We start from the raw sequence: 12,016 nt of genomic DNA, 5'->3' as shown, positions 1-12,016 counted from the left end.
CTAAAAATAATATAAAAATAATTTTACCATATTATTCTTCTATATACATCTTAAAAATTAGAATTCTTATATATATATATATATATATATAATTACAAACAATATAGTTTTATATTGTTTATTTTATATTAAATTTATTTAAATTATTAATGTTTGAATAAATATTTTCTTTTTTATTTATAATAAAATTTTATATATAGCAGATAATAAAAAATACAACAAAATTTTTACAAATAATCTTTTGTTTTAATATACTAAATAAAAGTATATAAATTAATTAATTTTTTAAAAATATTTAAATAATTTCTTATATTAGAAAGAATCATCATTAGTTTTTGTTAGTAACATAATTCTTAATTTTAGGATTATTAATATAAATAAGCGAACTTTTAAATAAAATAAACTATAATTAAGAAAGTTTAAAGATAATACTATAATTTTTCAAAAATTATTGCTTAAATTTTTGAAATTTATATCATATCTTTAATTTTTAGTATATTATTTTATATAAATAATTTAATTTGTAAAATATATAATAGCAATTCTTTTTTAAAAATTCTAAAGTAATTTAATTTTTTCTTATTTATATTAAAAAAAATATTTTGAGTTATAAAAACTCAATATAATGATAAAAATATCAAATTATAATCTAAAATATATTTATAAAAATCAATTATAATATTTTATACACTATTAAAATTTAAGAAATATTAACTAAAATAAAAAAATAATAAAAAATCAAATGAAAATTCCATAATTTCTAATATAATAACATGTTTTAGACATTCTTTAGTTAACACTACATAAAGAAATAAATATAAAAAAAAATTAAAAAAAGATTTAGATTTAACTCTGCATTGTAGGCATTAGTTTTTACAAAAAAACCTTATCTAAAATTTCAAAATTAAGGGTTTTCACTTAATTCAGGAAATAAATAAAACAGTAAAAATGGTTTAATTTTTTTAAATAAAAATAAAAAAAAATTAGATAAAATTTATTTCAAAATACTATAAAAAAAAAAAAATCTTGAAAAAAATATCAGTAAAATAGAATATAATCCATTATATTATTCATTAATATGAAGAATTTTTTTTATGGCAAATTTGTTTAATCTTTTTTTAAAAAAAACATTAAATTGAAATAAAAAATGAAGTTTTAATATAAGAATTTATAGAAAACATTAATTTTAAAATATTAAGAAAAAATCTTAAAAAATATTTTATTTAGATTTAATATAAAAAATAAAAAAAAAAAAAAAACTTAATTGAAAAAAAAAAAAATATAAAGAAAAAATATCAAAATTATAAATAAAAATAACAGGTATATAATTGCTAACATTTTAGTATTTTTATATTAAATAAGATAATAAAGATTATTATAAATTTTTATTTTATTTTTTTATATGTAAAGTTTAATATAGTTATGAAAAATAATAATAATAATATACTATTTTAATGTATTTAACATTATAAGTTTTCAATAATGAATTTTTTAAAATAATATAATTATAAATGATCTATTAAATATAAGAAATAAAAATTATATAAAGAAAAAATAATTAATTAGATTTTAAAATACAACAATATAATTTAAAATAAATTTAAAAAAAATAAAATATTTTATTTAATTAAAATAATTTTTTTTAGAAATTTCTTTTATTAGATTAAAAAGTTTTTTTTTTTTTTAAAAAAAATGTGTTTATAAAAATAATTATTACGAATATTTTTATTTATTAATAAATTAATTAAAATAAATGTATTTTTTTAAAAAAAAAAAATATTATTTTTACTTTATTTAAAAAAAAAAAATGTCACTAAATTTGTTATTATTGGTAATCTTTTTTTTCTTCTACTTTCCATTAATAATATTATTTTTATTATTTAAATTATTTCCATTATTATAATTCTAATTATTTTTATTTTGTTTTATATTTTATTATTTATTTTATTTATTTTCTCCTGTTTAATTTTACTAAATAGCAGAGTCATTTATATACTACAAATTATTATCTTCATATTCGTTTTATTATATATCGTTATTATTTAAACTAGAGTCACTTTATTTTTTGTTCTAACTTCTATAATCAGAATGCTTATTTATTTATATAGGAGATTCATTAGCTGAATTAGTATTATTTTATCTATATTCTTATTTTTTTGGTGTAGTTTCTTTACGATTAATTTATCTATTATTTAAATTATCTTAATTTTTATATATTTTTTTTTAATTAACAAAGGAGTTATTAGATTTATTATATTGTTAAGATTAAGTTTTCTGCATATTTAAATTTTAAGTATTATTATATTTCGTATTAATGAGTTTTTCCGGTAAATGTACCATATTAAAGTTAATATATTATTATTGCTATTATTATTATTATTATTGAATATTATATTATTATTATTGCTACATTATTTATATAAAGGCTAGTTGTTTTTATTATTATTAAATTAATTATTATTATTATTATTGTTATTATTATTATTAATTAGTGTTGTAAATGAATTAATTTTAGATATTAATTTATTATTATTATATTATATTTTATTAAGCATTTTGAAATTAATTATATTAATATTAGGCTGGAGGAAAATATTAAAATTAATTATTTTATTAAATAAAATTATTATAAAAAGGAGTTTAATCACTATTATTATTTTACAAGAGAGGAATATTTTGAAAAATATTATTATAAATAAATGGCATGCTATTTTTTTGTATATATTAGTTATTTTTCACATCATCTGACATTCTTCTTTTAGGCTCTGCTGATTTTATAATTCCTTGAAAAAAATCAGGTTAATAAAGGAAATAATTATTAATAATTTAATCATAAATTATGTTCTGATTTAAAAGATTTACATTTTTATTTTAATTTGAAGTTTCTATATTATTCATTGATATTTAATTTTCATTTTCTTAGTAGTTTTCGCTTGATTATTCATCTTCTTTTTATTAAAAAACTATCTCTTATTCCCATTAAAAATTGACTTAATAAGGAAAACAATAAATAGCCCTTGAAATTAATTATTATTTTCTTTTTTTTTAATAAAAATGCTCAATGTATTTTCAATAAAAACAGATAAAATAATCAAATATTTTTTTATTTTTTGTAAATAAATATATTCTATAGGATCACTTTTATTCTCGAAGTTATTATATTGATCTAAATATTACTCAAAACTCTCATAGTGTTTTTCAGGTAATAAAATTATTTCCGATTCTGATGAAAAAAAATTAGGATTTAATTTGGAAAGTTATTAAATCAAATCTTCTTTATATTCCAACCTTAATGATAATTGTTCATTTATTTTATGAATACTTATATTATTTATTATATTTTATATGTTTTTGTCTTCGCATTAAAATTGATAATTTTTGAGTTTTCGGAGATTTTATTCGAATTGAAATTCAAATTTTTATTTCTAATTTTTTTTTTTTAAATAATAATAATAGTAGAAAAATGAATATGTTTTGATAATAATTTTTATTTATATAAATAAATACTTAAGAACGTAGTTTTAATAAACAGTAGTAGGTAATATATCTTAATATTTAAGATGCTAATTCTTAACAATTTATATTTATAATTTAATAATCGCTCGTTTTTAATATTTCTTAAATAGATTAATGATTTTAATCAACTTTTAATTTTTTTATTGATTCTTATTCGCCTTAGCTTGAAATAATTATTTGTTTGATTTTATTAATCAATCCGCTTGATAATTGCATATTATTTTAGTCTTTTAAAAAAAATAATGATATATTTTAATGAATATTAAATTATATGTAGTTGATTATTTTTTTAAAAAAAAATTAATATTATATAATATATTTTATATAGAGATTGTTTATTTTTATTTATTAAACCTTTTAATTTTTATATACATATTTTTTTTTTAAATAAATTTCTGTAGTTTTTTATTATTTTAATTAAAAAAAATGGTGATATTAAAATTTCTATAAAATTAATTAATATAAAGTTTATACTTATTATAATATAAATTATAAAAAAAATCATTTAATTATAAATATTATTAACAAGTTCAAAAATTCATACATACTTTATTATATAATTTTACAATTTTTGTTAATTATTTTTGTAAAAAGAATATTTTAAATATATAAATAATACAATTAAATATATTTATATAATTTTTTTAATAGATAAATATTTATAAATATTATAATTATATATTGAAAATAATAAATTTATTTTTTCTTAAACTATTTAATTTAATATTTATTTTTATATATATATTTTTTTTTAATTTTTTTTTTTTAATATTCCATAAATTTATAAAAAATATTAATAAAATAAAAAAAATCTTTTCACTAAATTATTTATATTCTTTTAACAAAAAAACAAACACTTTTTAAAATTCAATTTATAAATTAAATTTAAATTTTTTAATATGAATTTTAATTTTAGTATATATTACTTTTTGTTGTTGTTGTAATTTTACTATAATATTCTTATTTTATATATTTTTATATATCGTTTTCTATATTTTTTTCTAAATTTACTTTAATTATTCTTTATACTTTTTCTTATTTTCAAATAATGGTATTTAGATATAATTATTTATCTAATTTATTTTTGTAGTTCGACTCATTTTTATATTATATTACTCCTAAGTCCATATTTTTTTTATGTCATTTGAGTTAAAGATTTTGTAATATATAAAACATATTAAAATACTAAATTTTTTATTATATAGTTTAATATAAAAATAAATATTAAAATAATAAGTAGTTATTTGAATTTAAATATAATAAATAATTAGGAAAAAAAATTTAAAATTTATAAAAGAAGTATTTATTTATTCATTTATAATGTTTTTATAAAAAAACTAATAACTAATTTATATATTATTAAAAATTTACTATTCATTTCAGATTAATTTTAAAATAAAATAAATATTTGTTATATTAATTATTTTTATTATATTTTCCTTAAAATAATTTATTTTCTTAAATAAAAATACTATATTAAATTTTTAACAAAAATAAAATAAATAAAAAATGAACATAAATAATATAAATTATATCAATTTAGAATACTAATATCAAAATTACAAAATATTACATAGAAAACTACAAAAATAATTTCTGGAAATCTAATATATCATTTATTGGATAAATAATCCAAATAAATATTCATTCAATATTTTAGAAGCAAATTTACAAATTATATATATAAATTAAATTTAGGAACATTATATTGTAAATCAAATATTGCTTTTTTCTTAAAAAAAATATTATAAAAGATATATTAATACAATATTTATTGAAAAATTATACCAATATTGTTTTAAAAATCGAATTTTTAAGTTAATAATTAGAAAGAAATAAAAATATGTTTATATAAAAAAATTATTTGGCTATATTAAGTATTTTTTTTTTAATTAAAAATTTATCGTTTATTTTTGTTTTATTAAAGTTAGAGATATTTATAGTTAAATTTAAATATAAATAAAAAATTAGAAAATAACTGAAAAAATATTTTCTCGCTCGAATATATCTTATAATATAATTTAAAATAAGTAAAATAAAAAAATAGCATTTATTATATAAGAATAGTACAGAAGTTCATATATTAAAATTGTATAAATACTATTTTTTTTAAAAAAAAATAGATTTTATATTTAAATGTAATTTGATAATACAAGAATGAATAATACTTCTTATATTTTATATTAGTCAAAAAAATTAAATTGAAAAGATATTTTTTAAATTTAATTACAAAGCGCCATAAAATTTACATTAGAAGGTTTTGTAAAAATCAGAGTATTAATCTTAAAAACTTGGGTTTAGCAATTAATTTTTTTTTTCTTATAAGATATTGGAATAGGTATGTTTAAGAAAAAGTTACAAAATTTATAGAAAAAATTCCGAGTACTTCATAATAAAGCAAAAAGTATATTTTATAATTTAATTTAAAATAATAATGTATTTATAAACAAAAATTAAAATTTTAATAGAAAACATTAAAAAGAAATTTAAATAATGTAAAAAAAAAAACAAAAAAGTCATATAATATCGAAAATATAAATATTCTATTTTTTAAAAAATATGAAGGATTAATTATATACGTTTGTTAAAAAAAATTAAATTAATTAGTTTATAAAATAAAGGCACATAATTAATTTGAATTTATTATATCTTAAAATTCAAATCATAACTTATAAATTAATACCAGTTTCTTTTTTATAAATGCCTTTTTATTATTATTATTAATGAATTTTATAGTTAATAAAACAGTATATGTTAATTAGAAGATATTAAAAGTGATATTTTTGAATAAGATAGAGAAAAAAAATTACCTTAATTACAAGAACTACTTATTAAAATATAAATTTTTAATGTTGATTCTGCAATATAAATTTTATAAGAATTATAATTTTATTTTTGGGAGTAAAATAGTATTCTAATTTTAGATTATATTTTTCTTAATATAATTTCATTATGATTCCTGTTTCAGCTTTTAAAAATAATATTATTGATTAAGCTTATAGTAGATAATATGCTTAAGAAAATAATAATAATTATAATTTGGTTTTAATAGATATTAATATGCCTATTTAGATGGATTTTAAGCAAATTCGAAAATAAAATAAAGTATTATTAATCATTAAATTTTAATTATGTTTTCAGCTTTTAACAAATAGGAAAATATGATTTAAGCTTATTTCTAAATCAATTTAAATAAATAATTTATTAGAAGTTAAAAGAGAACAAAACTTAAATAGTAAACTAATATGAAATTATATTATAAAAGAAAATTTATTTTATATATTAAATATTTTTAGTGCATTCTAAAAAGATGTTTATTATAATAATTTTTTTTTAATATTTTAAGATTTTTATATATTTTATATATGAAATATATTTTTTTTTAGAAGTTAATTGTATGCAAAGTTATATGTGTTATTTTTTTTTATGCAAACTAAAACAATTTGTGTTTTAACTATATATTAAAAGAATTGAAAGTTTAAATTATATTATAAAACAATAATTTAATTGTATAATATTAATTTTTTTTACTTTATAATATAAATAAAATTATGATTTTTTTTATTTTTCTTTCAATTTTTTTTACATTTTTATAATAAAAAGTTAACCATCTTTTTTGTATGATTCTTCAACTTCCAAAAAAAATGCAAAAAATGTATTCATAAATTATGCTTTAATAAAATATATATAAAATTAGATTAATTACATAACTAATTGAATATTTTTAAATATTAGTAATTTTTTATATATAAAAATAATTAATTTAATATTAAAAATAAAATATTAAAAAAATAAAAAGTGAAACTAAAAAATGAAACTAAAAAAATAAAATTATATTAAATGCATATAATTACATCAAAAAAATAATATTTTTCTTTTATATTTTTATTAATATTTTAGAAAAATAAAAAAAATAAAAATAAAACATATATAAAAAATATTAAATAAATAAAAAATTAAAATAATAAAAAAATAAACCATGAACAGCGATTATTCAGATAACTAATTACAATCACAAAAATATCCTTCCCAAAATAAATTAGACATCCAACCTTAATCCTAATTCCCTGAATAAAACTTCTAAAACTAACCAATAAACGATCCTCTCCAGCAATCAGACGTTCAACACCCAACTCACTATTATCCTCCTGTCCATTACGCTCCTCCCCTTTAATACATTTAAGGAAGACCTTTATTACAATCCAGAATTTTACACTAACCTTTACAATATGTTTAATAATAACCTGTATAATATCTTTAATAATCTATAGCTTAATAACCTGTAATCTAATAAACTATAGTCTAATAACCTATAGTCTAGCAATCTTCTCATTAATATCAGGTTGTAAAAGGAGAATCCAGAATTGAATATGTTCCTTATGAAAAATCTATGATTGAATACTAACCAGTCTAAAGAACCGAATATGTTCCTACATAAAAAAAAGTTACAGATTACTATGCTGTCGAATATTAAAAAGAATATATTCCCTAAGTATATTAAGATAGATATATTGAATATATTCCTCAAGAAAAAGTTTAAGAAAGAGTCGAATATTAAGCAATAGAAAGAAAAATAGTACACTAACCTACCCAACAAGTATAATAATAAGTCATAACTTAACCTCTTGTTTAATCTTAAGTTATTACTTAACCTGTTATCTAATAAGTTATTTAACCTGCATAAAAGGTTTAATATTAATACGGTACTGCTCCTGTTATTAATTAATCTGTTATCTATAATAGACATCCTGTATAATAAAGAGTTACTAATGTTTTGCTTGGTAGTAGAGTTGGTAATTAGGGAGCTTCTTATTTGCCTTCAAGTACTTATAGACCTTCTGAACATGGATAAAGAGCTATTTATTCACCTAATAAAAAACTCAAAAAGAGCGTATTTGAAAAGATTTTTGGATGATTTTTTTTTTTTTGAACATATAAATAAAAAAATAAAAAAGATATATATATATATATAATTGCGAAGCGGCGACAAAAATAAATTATATATATTCTTTTTATTAATATATTTAAGTTTTTTTATTTTCTTTATTAAAAAAAAAATATTTTATTTTTTAATATATATTTACTTCCTCTTATTTAAATATTATTTTTTATTATATATATATATATATATATATATATATATAAATTATTAGATTCATTTATTTTATTATACTTTAAATATTTTTCAAATTTAAAATTTAAATAATATTTTTATTATTTATATTATAAATATAAAATTTACTTTTTTTATTTTCTCTTTAATAATATATATATTTTTTTTTATTTAACAAATTATAAATATTTTTTTTTATAGTTATCAATAGTTACAATTTTTCATATTTATTAATACTATTTCTTTTAATAAATTCTTTATTTTATTTTCATTTTAAGAAAATTCATTAATTTAATCAAATATATATATTTTAGCCATTAGATATTAAACTTTTTTTAATATTTATTTTTTTTATTTTTTTATAATTCTGTTTACAAAGCAATATGATTAAATTATTTTTTAAAATATCTTTTCATCATATGTTCTACTTTAAATATTTAATTAGCTTTTTTTTACTGTTATATATGCTATATATGCTCATTTTTTTCTTTAATAAACTTAATAAATAGTTAAATAAAAAATCTAATTTATAATATATATTAATAAAATAAAAAAATACATTCGAATCACAATATTTTTATTATTTATAATAATAGGCATTTTCAGCATTTTTTAAAATAAAATTTTTATTATTCGACTATTATTATAACCTCAATTTCCTTTTTTCTAAAATACTTTCTATTTTTTATTTATTTTTATTTTATTTAAAAATAAATTAATATACTAATTTCTTATTCATTAAATAACAATTTAGTTTTTTTTTTAGAATGACCAATATTTATTTAAGAATCGTTTTATTCTTAACTTAAATTCTTTAAACTTTCATTATTTTTATCTTAATTTTTAAATAAAAGTTGACTAAACCAAACTTTAAAACAAACACTAATAAGTTCTTAAGAAAAAATTGCTAAATATAAAAACTCATATTATTCTTTTAATCCAAAAATATCTATTTTATATGCCTAAGCTTTTTTTATGAAAAAAAATCTATCTTAAATCTATTTTCCGGATGGAATTTGATTAACGAATGAATATGCTACTTTTAATTTTAATTATTAAAAAGATTTCTCGAATTATATTATAAAAGGAAAGTTTTTATTTCTTATATTTATTTGAAAATACACAGGACTATACTAAGATATTAAATATATATAATTTTTATTTTCTATTAAATCTTTTTTTTATTTTATTTTTATTTTCTTTTTTAAAAATAAAATAAAAATTTACTTTCATATTTAACCTATTATGTTAATTAATTTAAACTATCTTATTTATTCTTTAAATTATATTTTTCCAAATTAATATATTTTTCGTCGTTTTCTTAAATGTTTGATTCAATTTAATTTATTAATTATATTTTTTCGAAAGTAACAAGAGACTCAAAATCAGAATACTAAGAAGTACTTATAGGAATTAAATACAGCTTTTTATGTGGATTTGAAATTGCTCGGGTATATCTAATTTTTTATTTAACTTATGGTTAATCTTGGCAGAGATTTTTTAATATATAATCGTAACTGCTTATTTATTTTCTTTATTATTATTTATTGTCTAATTCAGTGTGTGTTAAACTTGATTAACCAATTCTGAATTAACTGTTTACTTTCTTTTCAAATATTTAAATTGGTCTACTTTTTAATAAACTTATTTCTCGACAACTTTCAGATTATTCTTTAAAATTAAAAAATTAACTTTTAGATTTCATATATATTTTGTTATATACAAACGTATATTTTTTTTATATAATAAAAAATAAATGTATATTTTTTATTTATAAAAAAAAATAAAAAGTATAAAAATATTTTTTTATATTTAAATTGAATAAATTAATATTTTTATTTATTAAAATAAAAAATTATTAAAAAAAAAAAATATATTAATAAAAACATAGATTTAGTTTTTAAAATATAATCTTATTAAGTAACTTTAAGAATTATTATTATTATTTTTCTATTTCTTTAATTTTTGCATTTATTACTAAATATTTTTATATCAAATCTTATTATTATATATAATAATTTTTTAACTTTTTTTGATATCCTTTATATTTCTATAAATAAATAATTTTTATTTAATCATTTTTTATCTTTTTAAAAATTTATTGAATTTTATTTATTTAAAACTTTTTTCTCTTGATTATTTTATATTTCAATTAAACTTTTATTTAAATAAAATAATCTTTTTTTTCTTATTTTTTCTAATTTATAATTACCTTCTCTTAATTTTGTTAATTAATAATAATTTTATTAATTTCTAAAATTTTTAAGTATTTCTTAATTATTTATGAGTTTTTTCTCAATATAATTAAAATAAAAGCATAATAACATTTTATTTAAAGTTCTATTCTATTTAAGATAAATAATAGATTTAATAGTTTTATTTGAAATACATTATAATTTATCTATTTAATTATTTAGTTTTATTTATTTATTCCTAAAATAGTTCTTTGCTACATCAGAAATCTATGTAAAATATTTTTCTCCTTTTCATAGTTATTAGAATATTTCTGATAAGAATATTTTCATAAACCATTAATTATTTATTTTATAATTGTTCTTTTATATTACTATTATTTTCTTAAATCCTTACAGATCGTCTATTTAAGAAATAAATAAATAAATTTAACTAATTTGTTGTATCTTATATCACAACTAATTAAGAATTATAATTTTTTTAATGTAATTTCAGTTTAATATTAGTTTTATATTTGGGTAAAAAAAATAATTAATTGATAATAATGTAATACTTGATATATTAACATAAAAATATGAATCATATATTAGCTAATAAATATTTTTTAGACTTTGTTTTTTTTTATTTAATATAAAAAATGTTTATTATGCTTTTATATATATATTCCTTTTTAAAGATTTTAATAATATAATATTTTTATGCAATATATATATATATATATATATATATATATATATATATATATATTATTAAAAAAAAATATTATGTATTTATTATATTTTCTAAAATTATATAACATAAATTATAAATTATAATAAATAATATATATTATTTTGTTTTTTTAATAATAAAAAAAAAGATATAATTTTGATTAATTCATTCTTACAAAAATAAATCATTAGTAAAAGTAAACGATATTTACCATTTTATTATTATTTCAATTTGTAATTATATTATTTTATATAGTTTAATGTCTTAAAAATATGTATGTATATAATATTTAAATTTGAAATAAAATATTTTCTTTTAGAAAAAAAAAATTATATTAACATTTATATACATCGCAATCTAAATTCTGTCTTTTATTATATTTTTTAAAAATAATATATTTTGAAAATAAAATAAATAAAAAGGAACTATGAATAAACTTAATTGTTTTTAAAATATTAAATTCGATAAATTAAATATACGTGT

The 12,016-nt window shown here is 13.8% G+C and overlaps 1 protein-coding gene across 1 annotated transcript, besides 17 other annotated features; it reads left to right on the top strand. All coding sequences in view use genetic code 6, as the record gives it.

Moving 5' to 3' along the window:
* Positions 1–1,523: 1,523 nt before the first annotated feature.
* Positions 1,524–1,561: a microsatellite.
* Positions 1,562–1,909: 348 nt separating this feature from the next.
* Positions 1,910–1,950: a microsatellite.
* A 403-nt stretch (positions 1,951–2,353) lies between these two features.
* Positions 2,354–2,487: a microsatellite.
* A 1,743-nt stretch (positions 2,488–4,230) lies between these two features.
* Positions 4,231–4,283: a microsatellite.
* A 722-nt stretch (positions 4,284–5,005) lies between these two features.
* Positions 5,006–5,039: a microsatellite.
* A 2,212-nt stretch (positions 5,040–7,251) lies between these two features.
* Positions 7,252–7,295: a microsatellite.
* A 13-nt stretch (positions 7,296–7,308) lies between these two features.
* Positions 7,309–7,341: a microsatellite.
* Positions 7,342–7,416: 75 nt separating this feature from the next.
* Positions 7,417–7,493: a microsatellite.
* Positions 7,424–7,492: a microsatellite.
* On the top strand, positions 7,478–8,561 carry IMG5_170390 (hypothetical protein; the record flags this gene model as incomplete). Its single annotated transcript, XM_004029875.1, has 1 exon — positions 7,478–8,561. A coding segment is annotated over one exon (954 nt), but the record flags the coding sequence as incomplete, so codon positions are not given.
* Positions 7,733–7,781: a microsatellite.
* Positions 7,775–7,836: a microsatellite.
* A 67-nt stretch (positions 8,562–8,628) lies between the features above and the next one.
* Positions 8,629–8,660: a microsatellite.
* A 101-nt stretch (positions 8,661–8,761) lies between these two features.
* Positions 8,762–8,826: a microsatellite.
* Positions 8,774–8,828: a microsatellite.
* Positions 8,829–10,356: 1,528 nt separating this feature from the next.
* Positions 10,357–10,417: a microsatellite.
* A 51-nt stretch (positions 10,418–10,468) lies between these two features.
* Positions 10,469–10,515: a microsatellite.
* A 1,010-nt stretch (positions 10,516–11,525) lies between these two features.
* Positions 11,526–11,569: a microsatellite.
* Positions 11,570–12,016: the final 447 nt, after the last annotated feature.

This window comes from Ichthyophthirius multifiliis (genome assembly GCF_000220395.1).
Source record: "Ichthyophthirius multifiliis unplaced genomic scaffold scaff_1120509251257, whole genome shotgun sequence".
NCBI classification, from domain to species: Eukaryota; Ciliophora; class Oligohymenophorea; order Hymenostomatida; genus Ichthyophthirius; species Ichthyophthirius multifiliis.
Note: the sequence above shows the minus strand (reverse complement) of the source record. Positions and strands in the feature narration are given on the sequence as shown.